Source organism: Manacus candei, unplaced genomic scaffold (assembly GCF_025592945.1).
Source record: "Manacus candei isolate 608988 ecotype Guabito, Panama unplaced genomic scaffold, ASM2559294v1 h1tg000033l, whole genome shotgun sequence".
Classification (NCBI taxonomy): Eukaryota; Metazoa; Chordata; class Aves; order Passeriformes; family Pipridae; genus Manacus; species Manacus candei.
The window spans coordinates 9,578,152-9,598,635 of NW_026138081.1; the positions used below are offsets into that span (position 1 = coordinate 9,578,152).

Here is a 20,484-nt window from a genome sequence, read left to right on the forward strand (position 1 = left end):
AGATAGGAAATTTTGCCTCTACAGCTGCTCCTTCAGGTGGGTTTGCATTGCCACTTTTCCCAGCTGAGGAAGCAAATTCTCCTTGCAGCAGCCTGCTCTTTCTGCAGGAGAAGGCAGTTTGACATCCCTCCCCAGAACTGCCAGGAACCCCTGTGGGGCAGCCAGGCCCTTGGCATTGCTTGCTGGCTGGCAGGCAGCGTGGGTGCTGGGGGGCACAGCTGGCTACCCCAGCCACCTCACCCGCTCCACAGGCACTTAACCCAGGGCAGAGCCACCAAGGGCTCCTGGGAATGCACAGCCCTCCCACAGGGAGGATTGCAGCCCAGCGGCTGGGCAGTGCTGCATGGTGCACGAGACCCTTTTATTGGGTCGAGGCCAGGAGCCAACAGCTCAGCATTTGTTAAGTGCTGACAAAAGGATTAATTTAGTAACTAATAACAGGGCAATCAAACCATTTATTTGGTTGGCATTTTGCTGCCAGCTGCCTGGTAGGAGCAGCACACCGATGGGGTTGGCTGCAGCCACCTCTGCCACCTGCCCTGTTCCTCCATCCTCACTTGCAGACACAGACAGACAGTGTGGCTTGGAAGGCACTGAGCCAGTGGCAGGAGCAGATTTGGCAGTGATAGGGAAGACACCTGGGGATATGGTCTCTCCCAGGGGCTGCCCCTATGCCCACTGTGGGGAGGCAGACGAGGGACATGCCCATCCCACAGCACGAGCACACTGTCCCTCCACTGTTCCTTCTCACAGAGCTGGAGCCAGCTGTGTCACCTTTTGGACAGCACAAATGAATTACACGTGAGCTGTGAGGAGAAGCCATCAGGTACATCACAGCTGCTCACCTTCCCTGCAGCCTAGCTGGAGCAGGTTTGCCATGTTAAGCCAGGTTGCAAAACACCACTAACAAACTGCCCCTCTACAGGTCTTTTAAGGGGCAAAAAGGTGCTGCAGAATCACCTATAGACAGAGCTTTGTCCTGTCTCGGGCAGCAGCTGTGCAGGCAGAGTGTCCAGCTTCCTGTGTGCAACTGCAGCACCCAGTCTCACCTTCTCCCAAGTAAGAGAGGGCTGGGACAGCAGACCTTGGAGGAAACCTTTGGAGAGAACTGCCCAGGTGGGTGAGCTCTGGGTGGCTCAAACACCCCTGGGCCAGGAGTGAGTCCAGTGCTGGGAATGTGCAGCTATGGGTAGATGTGACAAGCTGTGGTCTCATCTCTCTGTGGGTCCCTGCCCTGCCTGGCTCTAGGAGCAACAACTGGGAAACTGCTGGGGCATTGTCGTCCTCTGTGCCCTGGGGACTGGCCCTGGTGGCTTCCCATCTGCAGCTGCTCGTGGTCTGTCCAGAGGGCTGGGTTGTTTGGTGGACTCTCCCAGCTGGGTCAAAGGAGTTGGCCCGTTGTTCCAGCAGGCAGGGGATCAAGCAGACCAGCAAGTGTCTTATATCAGGCTGTCAGTGCTCCTGCCTGCATGTCTGGCTCCCCAGTCCAGCAGCTTGCTGACCTGCTCAGACCACAGGCCTGGGTGTCTTGCATGCAGGGCCCTGCCTCTGCAGGCAGCATGAAGGAATGCTTATCATCTTGTTCATTCATATTCATTCTGGCAGTTTCATGACCTGCACCGGAGCACTTTTCCCTGGCCCTCCAGGGCAGGGCATGCCGACACTGGCATCAGCAGTGTCAGACAGGGTGAGGGGGCAGCCTCATGGGGCTGGGTTCACTGTGCTCATGCTATTAGCACTCTGGGGCTAGACAAGTCCCATGCCCCCATGCAGGCCAACAAGCTTTCAGGTCAACAAATAACCACAGCTTCCTTCTTTGGCTCAAGTGCTTGCAGTTTGACACACTTCAGGTGCAAATGTGCATATGCCCAAGGAAGTGGCTGCAGCTCCCTGCTGCCTTGGGGATGGCTCCCCCAGGCTTGGCCCCACCTGCTCCCAGCCTCAGAAGTCAGGCAGAGCAGGAGATGCTGCTCTTTACCCATTGGTACATCCACCCCAGTTTGCTCACTGACATCTTTCAGTTGAAGTTCACCCCCAAGCCAGTTTTATTGCACTTTTATTTACAGAAAACACAGAAATAAAGCATTTAAATGTGTTGGGCTTTTACGAAACCACCCAATCACTTTTTTTTTCCCTTTTTCTTTTATCTTTTGCGGATTTTTGGCACAAAGAAATATCACAGGTGTTACCAAACAACCATGTAAGAGCAGCTGACCAACTGCCCAGCCCAATAACAGGACTTAAACAGACAGACATGTCACACCAAGATCAAAAATGAGGAGGTTGTTCCACTTTCACCTTCCAGTCTAACCTGCTCATTGAGGGGCAAGGGGAGTTATTCTGAAGAGGATGACACCGTTCATAAATTATATTTATATTTACCTCTTACATTGTAAAAGTAAACAGTGCAAAAGTACAGTACCCCAGATACCCTTCGATTTGGAAAGCTTGAAGGTTGCTTTATACATTTTGTGTGTTTTGTAAACATTGTTACCCATCCACAGTTCTAGCTCTTGCTTGTAGAGACCCAACTCCTCTTGGCATCCAAAACATATTGAGGGGCAGCAGTCACTTCCCCTGGACTCAGCTGTTGAGATTCCTGCTTAAGGTTTAGTGCAAATCTTGGAGAGAAAAAGACGAGAGAGAGAAAGAGGGGAAAACAAAATGAAATAAAACAAAATAAGGCATCAGTTAGTTAGAAACAGTCTGCATCAAAAGTGGGCCCCTTGGGGTTGCCTTAGGAGAAGGGCAGGAAGTCTCTCTCCTCCACCAGACTGATGGAGAGGTTCTTCAGCTCCTCCTCGGAGCCAGCAGTTTTGTAGCCGAGCTGTGCCAGCACCTGCTGGCAGGCGTGCTGGGTGAACGCCACGATCTCGTAGGACAGACGGAACCGCCACTTCTCTGCCGTTGCCGCTGAGTTGCGCACCGTGCCGTACTTGTGCTTGGAGGAGGACCTGTCTCCTCGGGTGTTGTTCTGTATCCAGCGCTCAACATTGCTGTCCATGGGGATGCCCAGAAAATCATAGATCTCCTCAGTCTTTTTCATGGGGTTCCTAGCCAGGTCTTCGTACCGCACCAGCATGTACTTGCCCTTGAGCCATGGTGGCCGGTTGAGGCCGGTGGACACAGAGTTCCAGAAGTCCTCGCACACTGTGGTGAGCTGGGTCACGTCCAGGTTGTACGGCTTCCTGCCAGTGCCATCCCAGATTCTCCACAGCCTGTAGGTGTCCCGGAAGGTCTCGCTCCGGGATGCCAGGATCCCCCGGGGGTCCCTCACTAGCTGGATGACCTTCAAGTTCAGCCGCGGGTCCTCCACCAGGGCCCGGAGATCACTGACCTCAGGCACCCGCACGGTTTTGATGGCCACATGCCCGTGCTCTCTACAGGACTCAGTGGCCAGAGTCAGGTTCAAGGTCCCACATTTCTTCACACAGTCTCCCTCCTCCAAGTGGAGATCCACAGCTCCCAGGGATTCACAGACAGGTGGTGAGCACAGGGCCTTGCTGGCTCCCCTGCGGAAGAGGCGGTCGGTGGTGTGGTTGACAGGCTGGGGCTTGATGTAGTTCTCCAAGAAGTAGAGGTCGCAGTCATACAGGCTCCTCAGCAGGTCTCGGCTCGCCCCCAGCATGACCCGCCTGTCCGTCGTACTCTTGCTCTGGGTCAGCTTTGGGATCAGGGTGTACTGGACATGGTAGAGGGGCTCAAATAAATAGAAGACATCAAAGTGCTGGTTAAACAACTGCCCGACAAACGAGGAGCCACTGCGGGTGGTGGCAAGGATGAGAACGTGCGTCTTCCTGGAGAGGTTATACGAGTAAGTGGGGCTCTCATCGCACAGCCTCTCAGTCACGTCAGTGTCCTGGCTCAGGCTGCAGTTCACAGGGTTAGGGATGGGGCAGCTATGGAAAGACTTGGCAGTGAAGGTCCGGATTGCTGTGTACTGAATTGCAATGGATGCCAAGGCTAGTAGGAGGACAGCCTTCCAAGAACATTGCATGGCTGGTCACCTTCATGGAGCTTCTTCACAGATTGTCTCAGTGTCTGCAATCCAACAGAGAAGTTAGTGGTTGAGCATGGACTTCCAAGTATCTAACTGCTGGGGCTTACCAACAAACACCCTCCCAATGTATGTTCATCAGTCATAACCACTTGAACCCCAGTCACATGCTGCAGAGCTCCATTTCAGACACAGGAAAGACCAGGCAGAGTCTGGCAGTCCTGGAGAAACACGTCCAGCCAGGACTTCAGCCCTCTTTCTTACAGGCTGGGGCTGTACACAAATCCTGTGCCCTACGGGTCACCCCATGCCCTGCAACCCAGGTGGGGGGGATGTCAGAGCTTGGTGGTAACACTGTCTGTATACCTCCATCCAGCTACTTCAAACCCTCCTCCCCACCTGCCAGTGCCTTTGACATGCGAGGGCAGGAGCTGTGGGAGGGAAAGGACAGAGGATGGTGCCATCTTGTCTCCATCCTTTCTGTCCAGCTGTCAGGATAAGGCATGGCCCATCCAGGCCAACACCCTCCTGCTTGGAAGAGGGGCAGTGTCTCTCTTGGAGTGCAAACCTCCCTGCTTAGAGGTCTGACAGCCAGGCCAGCTCAGTTTGTCAGCCTCTGGGGATGAGCAGCAGCCAGAGCTGTGCCCCAGCTGCCAGCCCAATATGCCCCCAGCACTTAGCTCATGGGGCTGGTAGGATCCTGCTCCACTCTGGGATTCAGGCCTCTCCTATTCTGAGTACCAAAAGGGAAAAGCAATACTACAAAGGAGGAAGCGTGAGAAGCTGCACCCCTTCCATCCTCTATTGCCAACAGTGCAGCAGCAGAAGCCCTTGGCATCAGGGGCGGGTACAGGGAAGAGTGGGGCTGTAGCTGCACAGGACAACTTCAGTAGTGCTAACCCCTGCCTTGCTGCTGCCCACACATGGGCAAAGGTAAGGGAAACTGAGCAGGACATTTGGATAGGGTGCTCAGGGACTGTGAGGCGAGGAGTACCCATCATGCCTGGGGAGCTACTGCACTGCTGGGAGGGGATGTAACTATGGTGGTCCTTCAACATTCCCCCCTGTTCACTAACCAAATAATGTTCATAGACTGCACTGCTGCTCTCCAAAGCACAAGGTTTCACATCCACATACTATTACTCCCACAGTCAGTGGGACTGGGAGGCAGGAGAAAGCAGACGCATCCCAGAAACCCCAAAGCTAAAACACCTGTGTGGGGGAGACACCTCAGTATTAGCAATGGCTTTGAAGCTCCCCTGCGCCCACTTTCCTTTGCCCATCTTCCTTCCATGTTCCCCCTCTCACAGTATGCTACATTCACCTGTGCATGTGCCTCTGCAAGCCTCCTTTCCACCCACCTCAGGCAAACCAAGGGGACTGAGACTTAAGTATCTCTGCTCCCTGCCCTTCCTTCCCACTGCAACATCACTACCATTGCTTCCTCTTCCCCACTCTCTGTGTGTCCCCAGGGAGAACAATGTGCTGGCCCCAAGCTTGTGGTGAGCCCCAGCGCTCCTGCCACTGTGGGTGGGACTGTCAGAGCTGCTGCTGTCCATGCCTCTGAGGGAGACCAAGGGGCCAGCGATGGATTTCAGCACATGAGGCCTATTCAAGCCCACTGAAATGCCTGATGGGTTTGGGACAATGCAATGCTCCTCATGTGTGTTCCCTGCAGAGCCCATGGCAGCTAGCATGGTGTGTTGTTCCCATATCCTCAATGTGTCCCACTCCCCAGAGAGACCCAGTCACCAGGAGGGGAGCTTACGCCTGCAGGCAAGTCAAAAAACTTCTTACTTATTTTAATTAAAATTTTTATTATTTATTAATTTCCCCACCTGCTTTGTGCAGGTAGGAGGCTTCAGGAACTACCAACTCCAGAGACCTCTCGCTGGGAGCAGGGGTTTAGAGCAGGACCCCAGGACAAGGGGTCTGCCACAGCTGCTGCAGGCAACCCCCCACCAGCCCTCCCTGTGTCTGTGTACTAAGAGCTGTGCTTTAGACCCATGACGATGCTTTAAATACAGGTTGCTTTCTCCTGGACTGCTGCCTGACAGGGATTATGGCATGTGGCAGGGGAGTCAAAGTTGCAGATGCTTGGCTATCGCTGCTGCTGGATTAGGATTACCCACCCTGCAGAGGAGAGACCCGGTCCCAGTGTCCACATGGGATATTCTACCCCTTGGATAAAGTGTTTTTCCAGGTCTGCTAAGTTAGAACAGGAGGGTCCCTGCTGGCATCTTCTGGCCCAGGTGGCTTCTGCACGCTGCCTAGGTGGAAGCTGCAGTGGGAATGCTTTCCTGCTCTCTAGTGATGGCCAACCACACTGCATCTCTCATGCACAACCTCAACTTCTGCTCTTTGTTTCACTGCTGATGGATGCTGGAGCAGATACAACTCAGATTGTCCGCATTGTAGCAGAAACCTGCTGCTGGCTCCCCAAAAAAGGCAAACTAGAGACCAGATGCCTCCTTGGTCCCAATTCCCACTGGATCACTGGCTGCAAGCACTTCAGGTTCTCCACCCACCCCAATCCATTCCCCTTCACAATGCCCCATGCTGCAGAGGGGAAGAAACAGGGTGTTGATTCACCTCCTTGGCAGAGCAGGTGCTAACCTACAGCCCAGCTTCAGCCTCGGCTGCCCCTTGACGCCCTTGGTGTGTGCCCTGCCCATCTGCTGAGCCTCAGTCAGGAAGGGGCGGGTTTTGGGAGAAGTCTTCCCTCCCTGATGTCTCATCTGTGGCCTTTAAATCCAGCCAGAGCCTCCTTTCCCCCCACGGTGGCTTTCCTGTCTCCTCCCATCACTGCCTGTCCCTGAGGGGCTGCAGTTCCTGCTTAGTCCAACCCTGGGCAGCAACTGGCAGCTGGGTGCTCTGGGGCAGCAGAAGCACATGGCACCCGGGAGCTGCCAACACAGCTGAGGATCACTTTAACTCACACTCCCCCTCGTTCACCTGTCAGACACAGGCAGCTGGTGCGAGCACCTGCCCAGGAGGAGGGGTGCTGGGCTCCGCACGGCTCAGAGCGGGCTGGCTGAGCGGCGGCTGCAGCCAACATGCTGCAGGAGGATGTGTCCTGCACATAGGCACAGCAGGACAGCTGCTCACACTCCCATCCCTGCCCTGAGGGACCTTGTTCTTAAATTGGCCTGTTCTCTTCAGGTGCTGATACCGGGGGCCAGCAGTTCAGTCAGCAGCTGGAGTGAGGGGTGTGCCCACATGGGGCTGCATCTGAGAGTCCTGGGTGAGGTATGTAGTGCTCTGGCTCCTCAGCCCTAGCCCATGGGATGCTGTAACCATGGGAGTCATCTGAAACGCTGGCCTCACAGATGTTTCTAACACAGATGTGTTAGAAGCGTTCCCAGCCAAAATCACCCTCTGTTATGTCTGCAGCTCAGCTCCACCAAAGATGACGAGCAAATGCAGCCCAAGGGTGGGAGGTGAGTCCACTATGTCCCTCCAGGCAGTTGGGGCTATGAGATGGAGCACGAGGTGGGGGTAGGTCAGTTGTACCTTCCAGCCCACAGGCACTTGCTGGCACAGCAAGGGACCTTTGAGAAGGCACATGAGCTCTTTTTGCCCCTTCCCCAACTCTAACCTCGCTCTGGTCACAGCATGCCAGACTGCACTCCACTGCCTTGCCTGCATCCCTATCCAGCTGCCTGTGGCTGCACTGGGACCAGGCTGTCCACAAGGAATACACAGCTTCCGGCAAATGGCCCCAAGTGCAGCAGGAGGCCAGCCAGTGCCTGGCACAGGGACAGAAGCATTGTCTGTGGGAAGAGGAAGGTGCTGAGCCTTTCCTCTTCCCTGCCCCACTTCCCGCAGCCTAGAGCCCAGAGGAAGGGAGAGGATGGGCTCAGGCATTGCAGCCTCCCCCACCCTGTGTACCTGCCAACAGCAGCAGATGCATAATCACCTGCCTTCCCCTTCCTCTTCCTCCTCCTCCTCCTCCTCCTTCCCCCCTGAGGAGCACTGCTCAGAGAAGGATGAGCAGGCGAGAAACCAGCAAGACAGCCCAGGAGCCCCAGGGATATCAGAGGCGATGAATTAAGCTGAATGGCATCTGTGAGTCACTGGTGTGGGGAGCAGCGAATGCGGCCAGCCAGCCGCTGTGCAGCAGAGACCCAGAGCTTCTCTTTTGGGGATGGTCCTCCCAGGTTTGAAGGGAATAACCTGCTTTTGGAGCTGTGCAGCAGGGCCACAGCACCAAAGGCTGTGCTGGCAACTGAGTTCAGGTGCTGCCAGGCAGGCTGGACTCAATGGGGTTGCTGCAGGGGTCAGTGCAACTCACAGGTCTTCTGCCCCCCCAAAAGCAGCAGGGGCAGAGCCTCACCGCACTGTGGCACTGTCATCCTCTTAGGGGGCTCTCACAGCAACTCCACATGTGTGGCTGCCCTGACTCCTGCCCCAAGCTTTCCTTGCAGGTTCCCTTGCAGCTCCCCAAAGGTGGCTGTGTTTGGGCAACTCAGGGGTGATGGCAGCTTTAGGCAAGACTCCTTGCAGTAACTGATACTGTTATTGCTGTACCCAAGGCTCTCTCAAGGGACAGTCAAAAAACCTGCTCTTTTTTGTTACCTTCCAGGCTGTGCCCTTCTCTCAACAGCTCCCCAGAAGTTGTACCCTCAGCCCGTCTGGGCTCATCTTGAGCTCTCTCGCCAGTGCCAGGGAAATCCCTCTGTGTTTCCCCATGGTAGAGAGGAAGGGAAAAGGGAGTGGAAGAAGGTGCGAGGGTCTGTACCATGCTCCAGCCTTGGCATAAGCCCCAGCACCAGGGTGATGCACTGGAGGAGTGTCTGCGCCTCGCTAGTCCTTCCTGCGGGCCTGACTGGTGCCAGTCCAGCTACCGGCACCCTCTATCCCCAAAACCGATTCCCGCCAGCAAGGCTGTTTCCATGGAAACGGCAGAGTGACTCAGGACTTTGGGACCAGCTGGAAAACACAACTGTGAGCAGTGATTGCCTGAGAGGTGCCGGGGTCTCGGTGCCAGGAGGACGGGTGGATGACCGCAGGGAGCACGCAAGGCTGCCTGCCCACCTGCCTGCATGCTGGGACATGCTGGCACCGGCACAGAGGAGCATACAGCACACCCCGCACAAGGCAAAGCCCACGCCAGGAGTTGCAAGGCAAAACCCCTCTCCTGACATAAATGTGACTGCAGCACTTGGAAGGCATTGCTGCAGCATGCTTACCGCGGGACACATCCCAAAACATGCCTCATGGCAGTCAACCCCTCATCCCCCTCACCCCCTGAGACCCACACGTGCATAGTCATCCAGAGAATTCACAGCACCAACTTCAAAACCTGCTCAGCCCTGCACCCGTGTCCCCTGCCCAACAAGCAGCACCCCTGCATGCCTTGCCCAGGGCAGAGTGGCTTGTTGGAGGGCTGCCCGAGGAGACAAGCGGCAGCCAGTGCCCAGCGGTGCCTTCCTTCCCAGCCAGCAGCTCCCTCCTGCAGCCCCGCTCCTCCTACCTCAGCACCCAGGCACAGAAATTAAGTTGCAGGGTTGCAAAACAACTCTCAGCCAGTGACCCACTGGCACAGGCCCTGCGACTTCCTGATGTGCTCTCACTGAGCAAAGACTTTATCCTGTAAAACAATATGCTGGGGCCACTGAGGCAGGGAAGATGGGCTCCTGATGGGGTTTGATCACAAGCATCCTACTCGGTCATAGCGGCTTAGTCATGCTGTTGGCTCTGCAAAAGCTGGCAGACACCAAACACGCCTGTGGGCCACCCAGCCTGGGTGCAGGCAGTCCGCACCCCACCACCCCCCAGGGGAAAAGGAGACCACTGAAAAAAGCAGTGCCAAGCAGCCCCCCACCCCATCCCCTCACTGCAGGCACTATCTGATTTTGGGTGCCACCACAGACATGTGACCAGGGCTGGTCTCTGTCCCCAAGCCTCCCCCCCAGCAAGGCCCACCAATATGAGACCCTGATGGGCTGGGAATGAGCCTTCAGCCTTGCCTCCTCTTCAGCCACACAGCACTAGAGCTTCCCTACTGTCACAGCTTCAAATGCCAGCCAGGGACTCATGCCCACCACCTTCCTCAGGTGCCTCGCCGTACACCAGGTGGAGGTGCTTTGTGCCCCGAGACTCGCTCTACTCTTGTGTTCATCACCTCCCGGAGCACTTTTCTAATGATAAGGCAGAGGACTCCGGTGCTCAAAGCCATCTCTGGTATGTCCCCCGCTCTTCTATCTCTGCCCATTCTCTCTGCATTTCAGAGGGACTGAAAGATCCTTTACCACCAAAAGATTACTGCCCACTTTGAGTAGCACTTAAACCATGATAGAACTTTCAACAGGGAATTTGCTTTTTTTTCCTGTTGGCACACAGCATACACATTTTCAGTTAATTAATCACTATCAAATAATGCCAACCCCAGCCAGTCCCAGAGTTTTCTTATCACAATATCCACCTGTGCCTGTTTATCCTTCATCTGCTGAACGGCATCTGCCTCTTTCCGAGGATGCAAACGCCTCGGTAAACCAAATACAGGTGCTCTCCACCTTCCCGTAAGCCATCCACCAGCCTGTTGGTCCCCGCTTGCTCCCTCCCAGAGCACTCCCTGGCAGGAGCTGGAAGGCTCTTTCGGGATGAACGCGCTCATTCACCACCTCGAAACGCTCTTTGCAACGTACTCAACCTACGGCCGCGTCCAGAGCGCAAATCTCGAGCCGCACAGCTTTCCCGTAGGACTGCTCCATGCTATGGCGTGCTTCCCTCGCTCTGCGAGGTCTCGTCGCCAGCCTGCGCCCTCACGGTAGGTTTTTCAGACCGCGTTGAGGTCTGACAGCAAATGCCGGGGCATTCGCTCCGCCGGCTTGCGCGGCTACACGGCCGGGCAGGGCATCTGGCCTCCCGCTGCCACCGGGGACTTACTTGCTCCAGGCGGTAGCTCCTCGCCCAACAGCAGCCCAAGTTTCGCGACAGCTCGTTCCCCCGCGGGTCTGGGGCCAGGGCTGCTGCGCCCCCGCCGCTGAGGCAGCCCCGGGGGCGGCTCCCGGGTGTTCGCAGTCCGGGCCGGAGTCCCGCCGCAGCCAGCGCTGGGGACGAGCAGGAAAAGTCCCCCCCGCGGCTGCGGGCGATGTCTCGCTGCCTTGGAAAGTTGGTGGCGCGGAAAGGGTTACGGGAGAATCCCTGCCCGCCGCCCCCGGGCACCCCCGCCGATCTGCGCCGCTCTCCGCCCGCCCCAGCGTCCCTTACCTGGCGGAGCGCCGCGGCGGGCTGCCCCCCGCATCCCCGGCCGCGGCTCCTGGGGCAGGGGACGCCGAGCCCGGCCCGGCCCGGCCCGATCCGGGGGCGGCAGCCGGCAGAGCTCAGCGGGCGGCGCTGCGGGGGCTCATCCCTGCCCGCGCTGCCCTCCCTGCCCTGCCCTGCCCTGCCCGCGCGGGCAGCGCCGCGCGGGGCCGCCTCTCCACGCCTCTTCACGCCCCTCCGCGCCGGGCGAGGGGCGGGCGGGCAGGGACGGGGCTACGCCGCTCCCCTCCCTCTCTTTTCCTCCCTCCCTCCCTTTCTCCGCCCGGCAGCGCGCACGGGCGCACGCAGCACAGCGCCGGGCAGCGGCAGCGGCACAGGCGGAGGCTCCGCGCCGCCCCGCGCTGCCCGCTCACCTCCCCACGGCCGCTGGGCTCCCCGGCTTTGCCGAGCAGGAAACTCCCCGTTTCTTTATTTATCTCCCCGTTTCCTTATTTATCTCCCCGAGGCGCCCAGCCAGAGAGGGCATAGCCCCTCCCGCCGCGGGGGTGGTGTGGCCCGGTGAGGCTCCCCGCGTGAGAAGTGTCCCCCAGGCTGCGTGCTGGCAGGGACACAGGGATCCCCGCGGAACGGGGTCTGGATGCGAGGCAGCAGGTACCTCCAACCCTCCTCGCGCCCCAGTGCTGTGGCACCAGCAGCCACAGGGGCCCCGCCGCGCTTGGTAGCGGTGGTAGCGCGCATTCATTCCCTCGTTTTCCGGTGGCCTTTGCTCATCAAAACCAATATTGTCATGGGGACTGGTTCTCTAGCGCCAGGAATCCTCTCTGTGCTGCCCAAGCCAGGGCTCACCGCCACGGGCAGAGACCAAAACCGTCCTCGGTGGTGCCAGTGCCAAAATACTGGCAGATGATGGCACCTTCCCACCATCCTGACCATCTGGGAAGGTGGGAAGGGACAGAGGAAAGGAAGCAGGGGAAGGTGTCAGGGCAGTTAAGGGGGCTGCACTCTTACAGTCACATTACTCTCTGCTTCTGCTTCTGTTTGACCCCTTGAAACAGTTCAGACATTTTACTTTTGGCAACTTTGAATGTTTCCCTTTTGTCCAGCACTTGCCAACTAAACTGCATTTTTAGCAGTTTAGCTGCAGCTCTGCTGAATTGGCAGCTGCCAGCAAGAGCCAGGTTATGATTCTGGAGATGCTATAACGGATATTCATTTTTTTATATCCCCCTTTTACATTGTGTATGTTTGGAGCTGGGCACTGTAAGAAATCACAGTGGTTTTCTTCTTACATCTATGTGAGCAACACTGAGCTCCTGAAAACCCCCTAAGCTCTGCAAGGAGCTCCCCAGCTCAGGGATTTCCAAATCTTCACCTCCAACTCTAGGCTTTGCAACATGTTAACTAACTGTGGGGTTACAGTACCAGCATGTTCATCAGCAGTTCTGAACAACTTCACTTGGCAGTGAGCAGGCTGCGAGTAACAGTGGAGCCCAGGTCTCCACGCTGCAATTGTGTCAAGAGAAAAATAAATCCCTGGGAACGCTGGTCTCGCCTCTACTCTCAAAGGCCTGCTAGGCTGCGACAATGAGTTCAGAGCTATGAGATTGCCTTTATATCTCAGGAAGCACAATGGCAGATCATCACGTTTTATGTTTAAGCATTTTGGACTTGCATTTGCTGTTTTAGGAGTACCCAGATCTTGTGTGTCCAAAAATACTGGTATTTCTCAAGTCTTTTACAATATCCTGACAGCCCTAGCCCTCTTAATCTAATTTTAGTAAACTTTGTAGGGATTTTATATTTATAAACAGTTGGTGCTTAAATATTATTTCCCTCACCATAGCAACAGCTCCCCATTGTAGCATTCGTTACACCATGCTATTGCCTTGGTATATCCCTGTTTTGAGTGAGAAAGCCCTGAAGCCACTTGCTTTCTTGCTCTTTTCCTGCACCTTGTGAAGGACAAGGACTGAGGCTCCTGCCTGCCTGACTCTTCCCAGAGCTGGAAAAGAACCATACCACCAGCTGCTGCTGGAAACAAGCCGGTGGTCCTGGGGTTTCTGTTGCTGGTGCTTCTCAGGGAACATGTCAGCTCAGGCCAAGCCCTTCCTGCTGATTCACTTGCCATGGTGTAGCCCACCTTCTACCTATGAACCCATAGTACCTGTGCAATAGCCCCAAGTGCCACCCCCATGTGGCATACAGGCCTTCGGCTGCTCCGGGTGCCCATGATGTGCACCTGACGTATGCTCCCACTTACTTGGCACCTCCAGAGAGTGGTGGGGAGGAGCTGAGAGCAGGCATCCAGCTGGCCTATAGCCATAGCTGTATTCTGCTCCCACTGGGGGCCAAGTCACTGGAAGTGCAGGAATGGCAGGATTTCAAGGAGGTTGGCCAAACAGGGCATAAACCAACTTAGGGACCAGTGCCAGGAAGAAATCAAGGGGCTCACAGTAAGAATACAAGACCAGGCAGGCACCTGAGTGCTTCCCATTCTTCTCAAAGAGTAAGGATTTTCTCCTCTCTTACGCAATAGCTGAGAAACAGTCTGAGAACTGAGACTGCTCTGAAGTACATCTGAAAATATTCAGGCTGCCCCAAAACTTCGAGCAGTTCCACAGTTGCTGGGGGTTGTCCCCCCACCTGCAGGATTGGCACAGGTGTCTGGAGAACTTCCAAACACCAGTGGTCTGCATCGAGCGTCTATGCAACACCTGGGCTTAAAACATGGCATCGAACCTGGGGCAATCAAGATAACATGGCTATAGAGTCTGTCTCATACGAAAGAAAGCAATTTGAGAGAACGATGCAAAAAAAAAGACGAATAAAACCAGGGTTGAAGGATAAAAAAATGCAAAAAGCAGGGTTGAAGGACAAACAGATGCTTCTGATGATTTCAGCTGGCATGATTATATTTTCTGGTGCTCCCTGGTATTTTAAGTGTTAATCTAGAGAGATGCTGTTGGTTTGAAAGTTTACATATTACGGCTCTGTATCTCTGACTGGTGAGTATTAAAATATTAATTAGGCTATCTGGTGTGTGTTTGTGGTCAGTTTGCTTTCAGAGGAAAGGGCTGCTGTGACTGTACCTCGCCCTCATCAAGAAAATTTGGTTCTGTTTAAAAGGCATTGGTTTTCCCCTGCATGGCTCTAGGCAGGAGAGCAGGGAGGCTGCTGGTGATTTGGAGAGTCAAAGAAACTCACCTTCTAAAATTTTCATCTGAGCCCAAATGCAGTTTGAAAGCATCCAATTTCCATGCTCTCCAGCAACAGATTTCTGTGAAGGGTTTGTATTTTCTTCTCTTGAGTTAAAGTTCAAAAAATCTACCTTAGCAACATAATCTGTTTGGGAATATATATAATAAAATATCAATGTAGCTGTTAAGGTGATATGAAGGTTACTGTTCTAATCACTCAAAATGCAGTCGGGAGCAAAGTTACGATTCTGTCAGTAACCTGGCCACGTTACATACCCCGTACATCTTGCAAAACACCCTTAACATAAAGAGCAACGTATTAAGGCACATAAATTTAAAGGCAGACTAATAGAAGATACTATTTTAGTGCTTAAGCATGGCATTTTGAGAATTTGTGTCAGACTGTACTGTAGTGTTTGTAAACCCACCTGCATGCTACGTTTTTTTCTGCGGGAGGAGAGGAGGCTCTCCCCGGGGCTGCAGTGCTGACATGCCGCTCCGGCTGGCTCCCGGCAGCAATGGAGGAACCCTCCCGCCTGGCTGAGGCTTCCCATGCTGGAAGAAAGCATCTCTCAGGGCTAAGATGATAAAAACTTTGCTGCCCCGCGGGCCAAGTATGCGCGGAGGATGGAGAGGTATGTCGCAGAGGAAGAGCTGCTGTTCCGCTGGCTGGCGGCTGCTCGGCAGCAGCGTGGCTACGGCTGGGGCATTGCAGCAGGGTGGGAGCCGTGGGAGGGCTGCGACGAAGCGGGGATTGCCGCTGCCTCTCCTCTGCCCCGTGACTCCCTTTGCAGGGCGATGGGGTGCAAGCCTCCCTGCGAGGAGTTTCTAAAGTCTGCCAGAGCCCGGTGGGGTTACCGAAATCATTCCTAAACCCCATAGGAGCGCCAGCCGAGACTTCTCAGAGTGATTTCTTGATACCTTAACGGACAAAGGCTGGAATATTTTGGGGACACTTGACTTTCAGAAAATGTCCTTTCTCATTTGCCTTAATGTAAAAGCTTTAACAAAATACTTAATCCTTCTGTAGTTCAGAAGCAGTGATAAACAGCTCATGCTATAATCCCTTCTTTTGAGGAGTTTATAAAATCTGTATATGCAGGACTGGTAATGTACCCCAGCCTTTCAGTCCCCCTTCCTTTTTGGTTTGCCCTCCCAAGAGCCACAACAAGTCAATATAATACACAGGATAAAGGAAATGGATGAGGACAAAAGTAACTGCCTGAATGTTATGCACTCACTCTGACATATTCACATCATCATGGCTACAGATCAGTTTTAAATTGCTGCATGGGGGTGAGATTCTCCTCCTCTATACAAAAATAAGCACAACCAACTATCTATTTGTAAAATCCAAGACTTTAAGGGCCAAATAGTCATTGTGACTGCTCACCCTTGCCCCTGTGAGTGACAGGCTACAGCCTTGTACCCAGTAATTCCTGCACCAGAGCCATTGGCAGGGCACAGGCACACCTTTGTCTCAGGAGAGATGCCTTTGTTGATGTGGGTGAATTATTCCAGAGCCTGATGCACCTGATGGTGAAACATGGTCCTTATACCTAGTCTGGAGGTGTTGAGTTTTGGCTTCCAGCCACTGGATTGCATTATGCTTTTGCTATTAGATTAAAGAGCTATCTACCATCTGAACTATTTCTCCCATGTAGATATTAATAGATCTTGATCAAGACACCTCTTAACCTTCTCTCTGAGAAGCTAAATAGACTAAACTTCTTTAACTCTCTCAACAAAGCAGTTTTCTGGGCTTTTCATGATTCTTGCTGGTCTCTCCGACCTGCCTGATGTCTGCTTGAAAATACAGACTCCACAAGCACAGGGAGCATCTCAGGACTGACAGTGAAAGCAGCTGTGCTAACTCAGCTAAGGATCTTACCTTGGCTCAGCATACCATTGTCACCAGCCTGGGCTGGTGGCACTCTTAGCATTCCATCTTAGTCCCAATAAACTTCCCAGGAAAAGGTCAGACCTTATGAGCTCCTGGGGTCTGCCTCACTCCTAGCACAGAAAGTGACATAAATGGGACACGGTGCAGTTCTCCCTCAACCTTCCTACTTGGCCCCCAGCCATGGTCATTCTGAGATGAGCTCAGTTGGTTAGAGCCTGGTGCTAATAATGCCAAGGTTGTGGATTTGATCCCTGTATGGGCCATTCACTAGAGCTGGACTAGATGATCCTTGTGGGTCCCTTCCAACTTAGAATATTCTGTGATGCTGTGATCCCTCCCAGACCTGTTCCCACCTCCCTTGAGGTGACATCAACAGGAAAATCATCTGCTGTTGGAGACTTTAAGCCAGTATCAAAAGCTGTATTGAACTTTCACATGTGATTGTATTTTTGTTTTCTTCTCTAAAAGTGTATATCAGGCTTCATGGTGTTAAGCATGCCCCATAAATCATGTTGTATCCAAGTCAATGATTTTACTCAGCCTTTGTTTTTCATAGTCCCATTTTCTTGGGGAGTTCAAAATACAGTAGTAATTGTAACACTTCTTCTGGTACTTTTAGTAAAAATCATTCACATATTGTGAATTTACAGAGGGGTTGGGTAGGTATTTACTAAGATGTGGTATTTACTAAGACATTCCGTGTTTCACTGGAGTGACAAAGAGGGATTTGTGAAAGTGTCAGTGAAGACCTGAGATGAAAAGCTTGGTTAAAGAGCAGTTTGTCTTTGGGGCAACCCACACCACTTCCTAACCGGTCCTGTGTCACTGCCTCACTGCCAGCCCCAGAGAACCTCCCCAGCTGCCTCAGACAGGCAGAAAAACTCTCAGAAACTGTTTCTCAGGATTTCTTGGTGGCATTAGGTACGTGGTTTGCTTTGATCTCATAATGAATGGCAAGGCCATCAGAGCCAGCCATGAACGCCACCTTCATGCCATGCCAGGGTGAGGTGCTCTGTGCTCATAAACTTGTATGTCTTGAAAATTTCTGTAAGTGGCTGAAGAGTAGGAGTCATTTGATCATAGTGTAAGACAGCAAGATCTTACAGAAGGAGAAGGTGACTTTATTATACAAAACCTCTAAGCCAGTTGTGTTCACCCATTCATACTCTGTGACATACAAACACCCAGATGTCTGTCCCCAAGGGTTCTTCAGGATCTCTGCAACCTGATGGGCAGGGGATTCTGGTCACCGGGTCCTCCCTCTGATTCCTGTGTTCTTCTTGCTGGGAAATCATGAACTAGTTTGTTGGACTGATATTGTCTGTCTGTTCAGAGTTGTCTTTTGCAATTATGTTCCTGTTGGGTTAACAGGAAGTAATAAAATGCTGCTGTCTTCTGCTAACACAGCGTCTGTCCTGGGGCTTATCAGAAACTGGGCTTGGTGGTGCTCAGCTTGACTAACTGGAAATGCATCTTTGGTTATGAATACAGCCCTTCTTTTAGTCCCTGTTCTACTTTTCCCTTGGTTCATACACCCATAAGCTTGCATTTGTCTTGCATCCATACCAGCCCTAATATTTCCATTAAAAGTCTCTGCAAGGGCTAAGATGCCACCTGCTAGGCCTGGATGCCATGTGTCCTCCATGTAGGGGGAAAGCAGAGCCCCTTCTTGCTAACTGCCCAGGGCTGGGATGCTGGCCATAGAAAAAGGAGTAGATTCTACTGGACCTTAGAGCAGGTCTGTCCCAGTATCCCAGCATTGTGGGTAAGATTAGTTCCCCATTTTGGAAAAAGAAGGATGCAAGGTCTTAAGAGTGTGTGATGCTGTTTGTTCTTATTGTTACTTGCAATACTTCAGAGTTTTTTTAAGTTGCTTTGAGGTTGATATGGCCACGGCCACCACATCTGATAAGGACCCCCTCAGAGCACAGGCACCTTAGGAGGAATTGGCCAGTCCCCAGGCAAAGTGGGGAGGCTGTTGGATTCTGTTTGCAGTGCTTGAGACTAGAGAAAAGTCTGATTGAAGGGCTGTAGTTCTGTCCTGAGGTAGTTTTGCCTCTACCCTGACTTGGGGGATTGCATAGGGCGAGGGGCGCAGCTGCCAAAGGAGCATAAGGGAGCAGGGTGCTTGATGAGAAGGGGCTGCTGGCCTGGCCATGAGGAGGCAGGGGGTGATGGCACCCACTGTGCCCCCAGCCCCGATCCAAAGAGGAAAGGGCTATGGCAGACAGTCCAGGGCAGTGGTACTCCTAGCATCCCAGAGCTGTGCCTCTGCTGGAGAGCCAGGTGTGACCCACATCACCGGCATGCACAGTATCTGCTCCACCTCCCCAGCCTTTTAGATGTGGTTGTCACACTTCTGCAGAACCTTAATTAGCTCAGCATCAGGGGAGTCTTTCATTTCATCCCAAACTGCACGAAGTTCACAAAGCCTCCGTGGGAGCCTTCACGCAACCAGGATGCACGTGAGTTGGTGCCTGTAGAAGATGTAGAAGACCTTCAGAGGAAATAGTGAGGAAGGGAGAGAGCTTAATATCCACTCAAGGAAACTTTTGCTGCCAGGGAAAAGCTAACATGGGAAGAAATTAATTTTGCATTCAGGGTCCTGTGATGTTCTCTTTATCTGTCTGCCCCAGAAGGTAACTCCCTTGCTACCAGTGATAAAATTCTCACAGACACGCCTGTCTCACGGGGGGGCCAGGCAGGCCATAAAGCACAGGGGGACAACACAGCCTGGGGTTTCATTGCGCATGCGAAAGGTGTTGTAAAAGCACCAAAAAGGGTTTCCATTTTCTGCCTTCTCAGCCAGCTATCTTGCAGTGTTCTTGATTGTTAAAATTAATTTTCTTTGAAGCTTTGGCCACAGCCTGGTGCCTGGAGTTACCTGCATGTATTTAATCCTTACACTGCAAGCCCAGAAAGCACCCCAAGCATCTGTTTGTCTCTACGAATGGACAGGCCCCCAAGGACCTGTCTCCTCCAGCTGCTGCTCTGGTGCCTTGGAGGGTGCTCGGAGGGTGCTCAGAGGATGCAGAAAGCTGTGCATTGAAGCCCTGTGCAGTGAGCCCCGTTGGGTACCAGCCCCATGCCCTCTCCACAAAACACTGTGGCATCCACAAGACTGGAAAGGGCTTCCCCACTGGCAGGCACACAGTGCTTCTTGTCAGAATGCACGGCTGCCCTGGGAGGGAAGGAGGTGAGCCTGCTCCCCACTGGGTCTGTGCTGACAAAGGTGGGGAGCTGCTGTTTCACCCTGTCCTGAAACACCCAATCTCTGAAACACTGCCCATGTGGTTGGCAAAAGCTTCCTGGCTTCAGGGCTGGGAGAGAAAATGTCGTTAGCCATGTGACAGGTCACACAGCCAGGTCACCACGGAAGTAGTTTTTCCTTTAACACACTTAGGGTGCAGTGGGGTGGGAGAGACCAGAGGTCTTTGCCTCTGGCACCTTGCCACCCCTTGCAAAGTACGCCCCAGCCCAGCCTGCTGCAGCTCCAGGTGCCGGAAGCCTTGGGGCCAACTTCCCTGAGCAGGCGTCCTTCCTTCCTCTGATTTGTGTGTGTACTGGTGGCTGCAGGAGCTTAATGTGTGTTTACTGTTGGCTGCAGGAGCTGCCAAGGGCCATGGAGAGCTGGAGTCCTGCCACTGCTCCCCCCCAGCCAGCCAGGCTGGATCCCACTCAGCTCCCTCCCAAGGAGAGGGGGAGCAGAGAGCACAGAGAGAGTCCATCAGCTGCTTTGAGGAGCATTGGGGTGGCTGTGGCCTTGCTGAGCAGAGCTGCAGCATCATGTTGAAGGGCTGAGGATGAGCAACAGAGTCAGCTCTGGGGAGTCCAAAGAGTTGTGATGCTGTGCCAGAGAGGTGAGGCTGGCAGAGGTGGGGGTAGGAGGATAAATGCAGAGGCTGCTCTCATTTGGGAGCTGCAGAAGCACATGCCAGGTGCCTCATCCTTCTGCAGCTCCTGACTGAGGGCAGCATTACAAACTAGCCTTTTTATAGAGGTCTGTGAGGTCAGGGCTGCCAGTGTCCAGGCATGGGCCAGGCTGGCCCCTGCACCAGCCAGGAGCACGGGGCACCCACCACCCTCAATGCTGCCTGTGTCCCTGCCTCCACCCTTGCCAACAATGAGCCCTTTCAGGGAGCCATAGCCAGCCCAGCCATGGCAGCTCTGCCTGCAAG

General features: G+C 53.8%; 1 protein-coding gene across 5 annotated transcripts; it reads right to left on the reverse strand.

Moving 5' to 3' along the window:
• Window positions 1–2,021: 2,021 nt before the first annotated feature.
• CHST1 (carbohydrate sulfotransferase 1) lies at window positions 2,022–15,103 on the reverse strand. Of its 5 annotated transcripts, none has more exons than XM_051791691.1 (2): window positions 14,832–15,103; window positions 2,022–4,041 (listed from the first exon to the last, which is right to left on the reverse strand). In XM_051791691.1, the coding sequence occupies exon 2, from the start codon at window positions 3,995–3,997 to the stop codon at window positions 2,738–2,740; it is 1,260 nt and encodes a 419-aa protein (XP_051647651.1). In that variant the 5' UTR covers window positions 3,998–4,041; window positions 14,832–15,103; the 3' UTR covers window positions 2,022–2,737. The 5 variants fall into 5 exon arrangements, with proteins under 5 accessions (XP_051647651.1, XP_051647653.1, XP_051647650.1 ...); XM_051791693.1 differs by lacking the exon at window positions 14,832–15,103 and adding an exon at window positions 11,620–11,636; XM_051791690.1 differs by lacking the exon at window positions 14,832–15,103 and adding an exon at window positions 11,213–11,450.
• Window positions 15,104–20,484: the final 5,381 nt, after the last annotated feature.

Coding starts and splice junctions, on each gene's coding strand:
- CHST1 (XM_051791691.1), bottom strand. CDS start 3,997: ATGCAATGTTCTTGGAAGGCTGTCCTCCTACTAGCCTTGGCATCCATT.